Source organism: Scyliorhinus canicula, chromosome 3 (genome assembly GCF_902713615.1).
Source record: "Scyliorhinus canicula chromosome 3, sScyCan1.1, whole genome shotgun sequence".
Lineage (NCBI taxonomy): Eukaryota > Metazoa > Chordata > Chondrichthyes > Carcharhiniformes > Scyliorhinidae > Scyliorhinus > Scyliorhinus canicula.
Window position 1 is genome coordinate 122,773,957 of NC_052148.1, and position 13,649 is coordinate 122,787,605.

General features: G+C 43.0%; 1 protein-coding gene across 1 annotated transcript in view; it reads right to left on the reverse strand.

Moving 5' to 3' along the window:
- Window positions 1–13,649, reverse strand: part of dcun1d4 (DCN1, defective in cullin neddylation 1, domain containing 4 (S. cerevisiae)) — a 126,850-nt gene that overhangs the window by 26,752 nt on the left and 86,449 nt on the right. The window contains 2 exon segments of the mRNA XM_038791200.1: window positions 10,992–11,100; window positions 13,135–13,226. Of these exon segments, the coding sequence (XP_038647128.1) occupies window positions 10,992–11,100; window positions 13,135–13,226 (201 nt within the window).

Consider the following 13,649-nt stretch of genomic DNA (forward strand, 5'->3'; position numbering starts at 1 on the left):
GCTACCCTCGTGTACGGTCACTTTCACACTCTGCACCCAATTCCCCTTCTCTACACTTATGTTACCATTTAAAACTAAAAATGCCTGATAATATTTAACAGGAATGGGTAAAATGAAGGATCCAACAACCTGATGCCAGATGGTACAAATTTTGAATGACTGTCTGGTTAGGCAGGAACAGGAATTCCTGGAAGTTTTGTCATATTTTCTGACCACATGACACCCAAACATGCAATGCATGAATATATGGCTAAGGTTTGGGGACTCTGTAATTGACTACTGTTTGCTTGCAATTTTTGTCAGCAGCTACTGTGGCAGAAACTTTCAAGAAACAGGAGGTCACCCGTGTGCAGACAAAGAGAGAAAACCAAGAAATAATAGTACAGGAAGGGTCCTTGCATCTCTCCCTCAAATGCTGAGACCACCTGACATCAAGACCCTCTCCTGAATGTTGACATCTTTGAGAAGGGTGTAAATCAGTGGTGGGCAAACCTGTGGCTACTGTATGTGGCCCACACAGGGCTCTGAGCGAGGCCCATTGAGTCTTGTCCAGAGTGTAGAATGGGCAGAGGAATCGTGCCACCACTGAGTTCATTCCATGTCCGTGGTCGTGTTGCTGAGGTTCCCGCCAGGATGTGCTACTAAGAGGTTCCTGCCAGGATTGCCCTCTTACGATGACGCCAGGATTGCGATGCTGCAGTTCCTGCGATTCAAAAGAAAATGTCCAGCGCATTCAGAGTACGCAAGCACAGGGAGACAGTGTTCAGTGCCAGAGCACATGGGGGAGGTTGTGCTTCTTGCTACTGATTTGTTAGCTGTAACCTACTTTGCTCCTGCCTAATGGTTCGATTTTTGTTGAAGTGGCATGGTGAGGAAGGAGAATCAAGAGTAAAATCAAGAAATGCAGAGGAAGTAGCCAAAAAGAGAAAAAAAAATCAACGATGAGTGTAGAATGGTAGAAGAGAGCTGGTTATATTGTTACTCAACAGCAATAGAGACCACTGTGCTTAATTTGCAATGAGGTGATAGCAGTTTTAAAAAAAAATACAATGTTAACAGGCATTATGAAACATACCGTCCCTCTTACAGGGCAAAATTTCCAGTAGGTTCTACCCAACGTGCTAGATAGCTTTCAAATCTGAAGGAAACGATGAAAGCACAGAGACAGGTATTTAGACAAGTATTAAATGAGAATGATGCAGTGACTTATGGCTAGCTTTGCCACTGCTTGGTTACTTGCAAAAAATGAAAAGCCATCTCAGATGGCGAATTAGTGAAAGATTGCATAATTGAATCTGCAGATGTTTTATTTGCTGGATTTAAAAACCAAGAGGAAATTATCAAACGTGTTAAATGTCTGCAACTCAGCAGGCATATTGTGAGTCGCAGAGTGCAAGAAATTGCTGATCTGGCAGAACGGCTTTTCAGATCTGTACATTCAAGTGAGGCTGAACTGTTGAATTGATAATCGCTTATGAGAAGTGATTGCACTTTGCCTAGTCCTAATCGAAGAAAATTTGTGGAGGAGACAATCCTACCAGAAGTTACATTAATAATGTAAGCACAAGCATAAATATCACATTTGCGTTTGCTATTTGAAGTTGTATTAATACATGAATATTTATTTAACTATCTTCTGTAACTGGTTTTCAAATATTTGGCATGTATTAAATGTATTTAATCTTATTCATAGAATTGTGGATAATGTAAGTGCTGTATTTCACTCATGCAGCCCACAGACATGATGGAGGGCCACTCATGCGGCCCCTTCACTAGTCTAGATTGCCCATAACTGGTGTAAATGGACTTGGTGCATTGAATAATATCTGCAGTTCATAACTTGAGAGTGCCCATGGTTTCAAGGTGCAGTTTGTATTTATTACAATGCAAGTTATTTGGGAATGACAATAAGTGCCCGCTTTCTGCAGATAACAGTTTTTGAGATGCCCATTTGCAGAGGTTTACTATATATAAAACCCACAGAATGCACATTTATACGGAAATGTTACCTGACAAGAATTTCAAAACTGTAAAAGAGCATTTAAAACTAGTGTTTGCAAAAACAAAGTGGCAATTATCTTTTTCAAAGACTGCTGCTAGCGGGCAAATGAAAAAGCTATCTTTTTTCCTGAGCTTTCTTCTGGTGCCACAGTAACTGGTATTATGAATGGTGAGTGGCGGTGGGCAAATACCCACCATTGAAAACAAAAAGCACTGCTCTGGGACTTCCAGTGGTGGTATGCAGAGGGAAGATGCACACAAAATGGCTCCTGTCAGGCTACTGCATTTTTAGCCCTTTTCATTCAGTTTCTGGGGGTACTTTTGTTTAAATTCCTACCTGATCACGGGTATAAGGTGCCTACATAAGGGAAATGGCCAAAGGGCCAGGGCAAAGAAAGTAGAAAGAAATCCGTTGACGGAGGAGACTTCTCAAGGCTCGTCAGTGAAGAAAATGGCGGAGGCCAGTGCTGCTGTTGCGACTCCTTCCATCCAATAACGGCCGAGATGCTTACCGGCATCTTGGCCGCTGAATCTGAGAAGCAAAGGCAGTCGATAGAAGAAACCTTGGCTCCCATTCGGTCGGCATTGGAGAAGGCCCAACGAGTTGGCGTCGGCACATGGCACGGCGACGATAAAGCAAGTGGAGGCGAGTCTTACAAATGGGAAGGTGCTAGGTGGCACAGGTGGTTAGCACTGCTGCCATCGCAGTGCCGAGGACCTGGGTTCGATCCTGGCCCCGGGTAACTGTCTATGTGGAGTTTGCACATTCTCCCAGTGTCTACGTGGGTCTCACCCCCATAACACAAAGATGTGCAGGGTAGGGTGGATTAGCCACGCTAAATTGCCCCTTAAAATAGAAAAAAAATTGGGTACTTATAAAATAGTAAAAGAAAGACGTTGGCATGCAGCTGGCAAAGAAACGGGCAGGGTAAAATAAAGCCAGGCCGCCCTGTACAAGAGTGGAGCTGGATTTGGGATGGTGTACGCAGCGCAGCTCAGAGTGATTCTGAAACAATAGACTTTTTCACTGGACCGGAGGATGTGGAGACTTTTGTAAAAAAAACATGGGCTGGGTCCGATTTAAGGTTTCTGTGAGGCATGTGGATGTTGGGGGTGGGTATGTGGGTGGATGTTGGGGGTGGGTATGTGGGTGGATGTTGGGGGTGGGTATGTGGGTGGATGTCGGGGGTGGGTATGTGGATGGATGTCGGGGGTGGGTATGTGGATGGATGTTGGGGGTGGGTATGTGGATGGATGTTGGGGGTGGGTATGTGGATGGATGTTGGGGGTGGGTATGTGGATGGATGTTGGGGGTGGGTATGTGGATGGATGTTGGGGGTGGGTATGTGGATGGATGTTGGGGGTGGGTATGTGGATGGATGTTGGGGGTGGGTATGTGGATGGATGTTGGGGGTGGGTATGTGGATGGATGTTGGGGGTGGGTATGTGGATGGATGTTGGGGGTGGGTATGTGGATGGATGTTGGGGGTGGGTATGTGGATGGATGTTGGGGGTGGGTATGTGGATGGATGTTGGGGGTGGGTATGTGGATGGATGTTGGGGGTGGGTATGTGGATGGATGTTGGGGGTGGGTATGTGGATGGATGTTGGGGGTGGGTATGTGGATGGATGTTGGGGGTGGGTATGTGGATGGATGTTGGGGGTGGGTATGTGGATGGATGTTGGGGGTGGGGTATGTGGATGTTGGGGGGTGGGTATGTGGATGTTGGGGGTGGGTATGTGGTTGTGGGGAGTTGTTAGAGTTTCTTGTATATATTTGCATTTCTTTGTTCTTGGGTAGGATGGCAGTTTTGAAGGTTGTATTTGGGTGGGAGGCTCAACGTTATGGGGTGTTTTATTCTGTGATATAATTATGGGAAATGTCTGGTTCTCTGTAGAAGTGCGTTGTTGTTATGGGTTTTGTTCTACTTAGAGTGGTTTTTTTTGTAGTCATTATTTATCTTCACTCTGGGCAGGGACAGCCTCGCTAGCTGAAGTGTTAACTAGCTAACGGGAGTGGAGCAGTGGGGGTAACTGCAGCCCATTATCTTAGTGTAGATTTGGATAATGAGCTTAGTGTTTTTGTTTTGTTTGGGGTTAGTAGAAGTAGAATTTAGGGTTTTTTGTTTGCCACACTTGTGTGTATGCACATTTGTTTGGGGGCGAGGAGGGTGGGGGTGCAGTCTTCTGACGAGGACTACAGATCTTTTTGTTTAGTCTTGCTGGTGGAATTGGTGGCCATCTTGGGTGGGCCTGGTGCCTGTACTCGCCAAGCAGTTGCTGGATGATCTCTTTTGGTGGAAATGGCTGACTATGGATCGAGGCTGGATGGGAGGCTTCCAATTCGGTTGGTCACCTGAAACGCAAGGGGGTTGAATGGCCCAGTGAAAAGGTTGAGGCTGCAGATAGGTTTCCATCCCATCTAAAGTTAATGTGGCATTCCAAACATTCTATAGGGATCTCTATAGATGAGCCCCTGGTGGAGGGTTTGGCCATGGAGGAGTTTTTGGATGGGTTATCCTTCCCATTGGTGGAGAGGGAGAGCCAGGAGGAAATTATGAAATGCATTGGGTTAATGCAAATGGGTAAAGCTCTCGGTCCTGATGGATTCTCCACTGAGTTTTACAAGACGTTTGCAGGTCAGTTGATCCTGTTAATACTGAACATGTTCAATGACTCCTTGCTCTGGGGTTCATTGACCGTCACACTAGCACAGGTTTCTTATTTCCCTGATCCTGAAGTACAAGTACCCTACGGAAAGTGGGTCGTTTCGACCCATTTTGCTTTTGAATGCAGACGTGAAATTCTCAAAGATGCTTGCACTGTGGTTGGAGCTGTGCCTTTCACAGGTGATCGCGGAAGACCAGACATGCTTCGTTAAGGTTCGGCAATTGTCAGCCAATATACGTCAGCCTCTCTTGTGCCCAAACCAGAGGGGACTGTGTCCACAGACAGCAAAAAAGTGTTCGATAGAGTGGAGTGGGGAACATACGCACATGTTCTCTTTGTGACCCTTGGGACTGTTAGTTTGGGCAAAAGTTCATTTCTTGGATTTGTTTGCTGTATAGGGCTCCCCACTGCTAGAGTCTGCACTAATGCGTTGAGGTCGGCATATTTTCCATTGATGGAGATACGAGGCAGGGGTGTCCACTGTCTCCACTTCTGTTTGTTTTAGCAATTGAACCACTGGCCATAAAATTAAGATCAAATATAATGGAAGGGGATATATCAGAGGGAGGGAGGGACCTTACGGTGTCCTTGCACGCTGATGATCTGTTTCTTTATATCATGGACCCAGTTTCCACTATGGATGAGATAATGAAGCTATACAGGAGTTTTGGCTCCTTCTCTGGGTACAAGTTGAAATTGGTGCTTTCGTGACTGCCTCGAACCCGGTGGTGGTGTCCACCCTGAGAATCTGGAAGCAGTTCAGATAGCATTTTAAATTTAGCTCCATGTCATTGTTGGCCCCTATCTGTAGTAATCATTTATTGGTTCCAGCGAGCTTGGATTCGATATTTAGGACATGGGAGGGGCAGGGTCTGGAGAGGTTTGGGGACTTGTTCATACAGGGAAGATTTGCCAGTTTTGAGGAGCTATCGGAAAAATTTCAACTCCCTGGGGCCAATTTATTTAGATACCTCTGGATTCGTGATTTTTTTACAGACTATTCCATTTTCCCCTGGCAACCACTGCTCTCCCTGTTGAAAAAGATTTTATCTTTGGCCAGTGGGGGGAGTATTTCGATTATTTATGGTCATATTATAACAGCAGAGTCTGCTCCGTTGGATGAGGTGAAGAGAAAATGGGAAGGTGAATTGCGTCCTACTGTGAATGAGATGTGGAGAGAATCTCTTTGTGGGGCCAACTCCACATCAACCTGTGCTCGGTTTAGTTTGATCCAGTTCAAGGTGGTGCATAGGGCTCGTCTGACCAAGGGGGTGGATGACAGGTGCAAGCAGTGTTCTCGGGGACCAGCTAATCATTCCCACACACATTCTGGTCGTGTCTCAAGTTGTTAAGCTTTGTGTCTCTTTCTTAACATCATGTCAGACATTCTTAATGTCGAACTGGAGCCTTTTCCATTGGTGCCCATTTTCGGAGTCTTGGACTCGCTGGTGGTGCAGACGGGGTGAAGGTGGATGTCCTCGCCTTTGCCTCGTTCATAGCCCGATGTTGTGGCCTTTGCGTCTCTGATTGCATGGCGGAGAATTTTACTGGAGATTCTCCGATTGGAGAAAATCAAGTAATAACTGAGGGGTTCAGCGGAGGGCTTTGAGGCACAGTGGGGACTGTTTGTGGCCACGTTTGAGGAGCTGTTCGTCACTGCGGGAGGGAGGGGGGGGGGGGAGCACGGGGTGAAAAAGGGGAAAATTTGTACAGACTGTAAAACTGTAAGTTGGAGTGTGTTCCTTGATTTATGTTTTGTAACTGTTTGAATAAGTTTGGAATAAAATAATTTTTTTCAAAACTCTGTTTCTCTCCCCACAGATGCTGCCAGACCTGCTGAGTTTATCCGGCTTTTTTGTTTTTAATTCAACCTTTGAAAATGCTGTGTTGCCTAAATTTGCCTTGGTCACTTGGATGTTCTCCTCCTTTAGAAATTGGGGTGCTAATACCTCTAGTCATTTTATTTTAATGGCAATGTTAAAGCTACAAACCATATCTGTTTCTTCTGGGTGTATTTGGTTTATACTATAGGATTTATTGAGCCTTACCACCAGAAATCTGGTTAAAAAATGATTTACTAGCTGTAATATTTTGGGCTTCTCAAGTAGTTTGATGGTCATTTTAACTATTGCCAAGAAATGTTGGTCATGGTCTCCACAGCAGTAAATAGATCAAGCATAGCACTGAAACGGCACAGCCTGTCAACAATGTTCCTCTGATTCTCAAAAGTATACTTATTGTCTTAGGTGCTGGTCTGTAATAAACATTAGAATTCTGGGATTAAGCAGATTTAACTCCACTCTACAGTTTTACAAATTGGCTGCATCACCTACTTAAGTAGGATGCAATGTTAGGATACCAGGTCCCAACATTTGTTAAGACACGAAACAAGAACCCCGAACAATTTATTTCAATTTGCAAAACTATGAAGAAAGGACCCCAGATGTTTTGACTCTGACCAATAGTTAACTTGTGTTAGAACAAACTTTAATTTAAACACACAATTAACCACATTAATGCCAAAGAAATAGAGTTACAATTAAAAGTTAAACAGTTCTTAAATAAAAGCAAAACCATGAACTATCTACACCTGCCACTAATTCCAATTGAGCAACCCTATACTGTTCAAATGCCACTTAAAAATAAAGTTAACAAAACAGGTTATTTGCTTTTGGAGAGGGTTCCTTTCAAGAGCAGATCCACGGCACTTCTGCTCAACCCAACAGTATTAGGCAAAACTGCTATTCAAACTTAAATTCCTATAACAGACTGCAAAACTACCAAGAGACCAGATCCTCCCATTAATTACATCACCTGTATCCCACTACGTTCCATGATCTGCTTAGCTAGGACTAAACACTGCTCTTCCCTCCCCCCCATAAATTATCTACATTCCAGGGAATCTCCAGAAATTAAAACACAATTCCATTAGCCCTTTATTTGTAACCAAGTAAGTCGTTAAAATCAATAATTACCTCACCCTTTTATGACTCCTTAATTACAGCTTTAGCAGACAGTTTGGGTAACTTAACCCAGGTTATTTAATAATATCAATGCAACAAATATATACCTTAACCCAGGCATTTAAAAACATTACTGGAATAGATGTCAAGTAGAATATACAACAATTTCTACATTCATTAGAGCAGAGGCAATAACATTTGCAAACGGCAGGTACAAGTTGAGATCAGAGATTTCCACTTCAAGAAGACCACCATCATACCGGTAAGAAGAACCAGGCAACTTGCCTCAAGGACTACCACCCGGTGGCTTTGACATCTATCATTCTGAAGTGCTTCGAGAGGTCATGAGACACATCAACTCCATGCTCCCAGAATGCCTTGATCACTGCAATTCGTATACTGTTGCAACAGGCCCACAGCAGATGCCATCTCCCTGGCCCTACACTCATCCCTGGAGCATCTCGACAACAAGGACTCCTACAGCAAACTCTTATTTATTGACTTCAGCACCGCCTTCAACACCATAATCCCAGCCAAGCTCATATCAAAACTCCAAACCTAGCACTTGGCTCCTCCCTCTGCAACTGGATCCTCGACTTCCTGACCGATAGACCACAATTAGTAAGGATAAACAACATCTCCCCCACAATAGTCCTCAATGTCGGGACACCTCAAAGCTGTGTACTTAGCCCTCTACTATACTCCCTATACACATACAAGGCTGTGTGGCAAAACTTGGCTCCAACTCCATCTGCAAGTTTACTGATGACATGACCGCAATGGGTCGGATCTCGAACAACAATGAGTCAGAGTATAGGAAGGAAATGGAGAACCTAGTGACATGGTGTAACAACAACAATCTCTCCCACATCATTAGCAAAACTAAGGAGCTGGTCATTGACTTCAGGAAGCAAAGTATCGTACATGCCCCTGTCTGCATCAATGGTGTCATGGTGGAGATGGTTGACAGCTTCAAATTCCTAGATGTGTACATCACCAATGATCTGTCCTGGTCCACCTATGTCGATGCTACGACCAAGAAAGCATAACAGTGCCGATACTTCTCAGGAAACTAAGGAAATCCGGCATGTCCACATTGACTCTTACCAATTTTTACAGATGCACCATAGAAAGCAACTGCTCGGCCCAAGACCGTAAGAAACTGCAGAGTCGTGAACACAGCCCAGTCCATCACGTGAAACTGCCTCCCATCCATTGACTCGATGTACACCTCCCGCTGCCTTGGGAAAGCGGGCAGCATAATCAAAGACCCCTCCCACCTGGGTTATTCTCTCTTCCAACGGACAGGAGATACAACACGCATTAACAGTTCAAGAGCAGTTTCTTCTCCACTGTTACCAGACTCCTGAATGAGCCTCTTATGGACTGAACTAATCTCTCTAATCATCTCTCCTTAGTACTACACTGCATATGCTTCACCCGATGTCTGTGTCTATGTACTTACATTGTGTATCTATCGTATATATTTTTTTCATGTATGGAATGATCTGTTTGGACTGTATACAGAACAATACTTTTCATTGTATCTCGGTACACGTGACAATAAACGCAAATCCAGTCCAATCTCATATTACTGAAGCTTACATGATCAGACCTCCAGGATTACATTAAACCAGAATTGGCAACCCTGTCCTGGAAAGGTCAGAAATAACATGGGGTCAGTAATTACACTGCACGAGTATCAACATTAAGCATTGGGGGAGGGGGGCATGGGAGGGCAAGATCTTTAGGCAATTTAGAGATGTTTGCAGCAGTAATAATTGTGGATTAAGCTAAACGAAGGCAAGACAGATTTATGGTAAAATGGGGCTGTAGTTTTCAGAATGCTGAGATCACACTATTGATTTTAATGGGGTGGTTTAGTGCAGGGAGGGGGGACTTAGTTACAACTATTAGCTATGCAACTGTTTTGGCCAGGGAAAGGACAGAACGAACAAGAAGTGTCAGATAATGGGGAGTGCATAACCGGCAGCTGAAGTGACTGATGCAATCATTTCTTCAGACTTTTACGCTGTACATCAGGTTCTGCAATCTTGGTGCCTTATTAAAACAGTGAATATCTCAGCAAAGTTCTGGGCCAGTTTCTTTTTAAAAATGAGTTTGTCTAAATTTACCCATGTTTTTGGAGTCATTTTCCTCCACTCATTAGTGTTTAAAAGAAAGGCGAGACAAAAATAAATCAGTAAAAAAAATATTTATATTTCGCAACAAATCTGACCAATACCCTGAAATAACAGATAATTCAAAAAAAATATGGACTGAATGTCTGTTCACCAACACAATTGCTTTGAGAAATAAATATATTTTTCTGACAGCAGAATCTAAGCTATGACTTTCAATAAAGAGAGTGGAAAGATAACAAGAAAGATCAGGGTTCAACAATAAAAAAAAACTCAGGAGTGGGGTTGGCAAAGAGAAACAGGGAAAGAAACTTTCCTCATTTTGAGAAATTCTTCTGCTGAGAATTCCTGCCAATATTTCCTCTTGGGTGTACCTAGCCTATACTCACCACCTCCTCCTATAGTTCAGCAAGTATGAAAATAAGCTGCACAAGAATCGTTGATGTTAATTTATATTCTAGCATAATGATGCAGAACTCAGTCTGCTCATGTACTCTTATCACAAATTGTAGTGAGTACAAAGTTCTCAATTCTAAATTTTTAATCTGTTATTGTGTTTTTATCTCTGGATTAGTTAGCTTCTTACCCAAGAAGAAATCTTGCTGGAGGCAATGGTCTTTTGTTGAAAACAGAGTTATTTATATAGTATTTACAAAGGTTAAGACAGGCCCAGACATTGATAGAACTACTCTCCAATATACTTCACACTCATCATCCTACAGTGACTGACATCACTGGGACATAGCTGCTTACGCACATGCTCAGTAGCTATTATTAGAGTTAACCCTTAATTCGACATCTCCCCATCACCACTTCCCATAAACTGATATCCAAATGCATATTTACAGTGTGGATCCAACTATAACTTAAGTTGGGGGGAGGGGGGGAAACTTTTATTCTACATTTAATATATTAAATAGGTACAGAATCTTCAGAACTACTGAAATTTAAATAAAATGATTGTCATTTTAAATGCATCACTCATATCTTAAAACTATTTGAATGCACATTTCAGATGGGGACGGCAGTTTTAGTGGCTTGGTAAGGCATTCAAATAAACAAAGTACATATAGCGGTTTTATTTTTCGGAGACAAGAGTAGGCTATTCTCTTTTTGAAAAACAGAAATGTCTATTAGTCATGGCCTATGGCAAAAGCTTTGGCACTTCGGTTGGCTTTACATTTTAAAGATTTTTTTATACAAGAGAATCACTTACCCGTGCAAAATCAAAGGCGTATCTGTATACAAGTTTAAAATTTGTGGGCTCATTCAACAATGATCTCAAGTAATCTAGTGAATTTCTCAGTTTCTCTGTTGTGTCACATCTAAAATTGAAAATATAAATAAAATTGAAAACTAATCTTCTACTGCACTTGGAACTTCGAAAACCACATTAAATTTCCAGATCAAACGACTAACGTATTTATGTTTGGTGAGCAATGAAGGGTGGCACAATGGCCTAGTGGTTAGCACTTCTGGCTCACAGCACCAAGGACCTGGGTTCAATTCCGAACTCGGGTGACTGTGTGGAGTTTGCACGTTCTCTCTGTGCTGCGTGGGTTTCCGCTGGGTGCTCCAGTTTCCCCTCAGTCCGAAGATGTGCGGTTTATGTGGATTAGCCATGCTAAATTGCCCCCAAGTGTCCAAAGGTTAGGTGGGGTTACGGGTATAGATTGGGGGATTGAGCCTAGGTAAGGTGCTCTTTTGGAGGTTTGGTGCAGACTCGATGGGTCAAACGACCTTCTTCTGCACTGTAAGGAGTCTATGAATCTACGATGTGCTGGAAAGGGCGAGGGGATTCAGGATGACATCATGCCACTGACATCCTCCCCACCCCGCCAAGAAGTGGGGTATGGAGAGGGGAAGATGCCAAGAGTGGAGTAGGGGCAGAACATAGAACAGTACAGCACAGAACAGGCCCTTTGGCCCTCTATGCTGTGCCGAGCAATGATCACCCTACTTAAACCCACGTAACCCGTATACCCGTAACCCAACAATCCCCCCATTAACCTTACACTATGGGCAATTTAGCATGGCCAATCCACCTAACCCGCACATCTTTGGACTGTGGGAGGAAACCGGAGCACCCGGGGGAAACCCACGCACACACGGGGAGGACGTGCAGACTCCACACAGACAGTGACCCAGCCGGGAATCGAACCTGGGACCCTGGAGCTGTGAAGCATTGATGCTAACCACCATGCTACCGTGAGGCCCCTATGCTACCCGCAAGGACCATTTCTGCTGGTTGGGAGATTCAAAACTATTGGCCACTGCTTATTTAAGCCATACTAAAAGAGTGAATTTAGGAAACTCTCCTACGTGCGGTGGCAGTACGTTTTCAACGCTCTCCCACCAATGGCAATCGATTGCAAATTTTAAATTGGAGATTCATAGATTTTAGTTAACCAAAGATATTAAAGGATATTGGGCAAAGGTTGGTAAATAGGAATTAGATTGCAGGTCAGTCATGAACTCACTGAATGGCAGAACAGGCCCAAGGAGCTAAATAGCCAGCTCCTATGTTTGGAGAATGTTTATAAACATTGTGCTCACTTTACATAAGGGATTTGATGGCTAGAGAATTTAACTCTTTTCAGTTTAGGCAGCCAATATTGGTAACAAGTGCTCTTAGGTCAAGGATCCAGGTTCAAAGTATAGTTTGCTCAATTTCAGCAACATGCTTCAGCTGCAGAAGGGCAGTGTCTTTCCCTCATTTCCCACACATCCATCCTTTAGTTTCGGAATGAGGTTGCCAATTACAGCTGGATTAGTACTAATTTTGTGTTGTAAGCCAATACCCACTAGAAATTGAATGAGATGCTGCCCAAACACATCTCGGATTTGACCCCCTTCCAACTCGAGAATCTAGCAATGTAGCAAACATGATAAATTTAAACAGTCTTACTTGTATTAAATTTTTTTATTTTTAAAAGAATATAGAGTGCCCAATTCTTTTCTTTCCCATAAAGGGGCAATTTAGCTTGGCCAATCCAACTATCCTGCACATCTTTGGGTTGTGGGGGTGAGACCCACGCAGACACGGGGAGAATACAAACTCCACACGCAGTGACCCGGGACTGGCATCAAACCTGGGTCCTCAGTGCCGTGAGGCAGCAGTGCTAACCACTATGCCACTGTGCCACCCTTTAATCTTTTTCTTGATGTAGCAACTCAACATGAAAAGTTACTCCAAAGAGGTGTAGTTGAATTTTATGCAATCTTAAAATTTAACTACAGGTATAGCCATTAAAGCATTAAACACTTATCAATCTTAACCAATGACATAAAGCATAACCTTAAAGTTAACTGGCAACTATGTAAAAATAAAAGTAAATTAATCCAGAAGCATTTCATACTGTAATAAGGTCATTCCCTTCAACCATTCTTGTAGAGTGAAATAACCCATACTCTGGGCATCCAGCTTCCAGGCTAGCACCAACATCACCACCTAAAATAAGTACAAGAGATCAATAGTGGTGTAAGAGTACAGATTCTTGTTTTAAAATGGCTGCTCTGCAATCAGAATCCAAAGAATTATTTAATAACTTTATTATTTAAATGAAGTTTGATATCCACTTCAGGTATCAGATCGCATACAATAATTATGAGAACATTTCCATGCAGTAGCTTAGCCCAAGTCATTAGCTGAAGAGAAAAAATATCCCTTTAAGGTATTTTGCAATCAATCCTTCTATTCCTTTCATTTATCACCATAAAATGAACAAGCATTTTCTGAATTAATGGTTTTATAAATGCGAAGAGCTCTGAACTTCCAACAAGAGCACTTCTAATACTGTTGCATTCTAATTGAATCCGCTTTCAAAAAGATGGAAAAATCTAAGTATCATGTTGATTGAGATTGGAGTGCTAC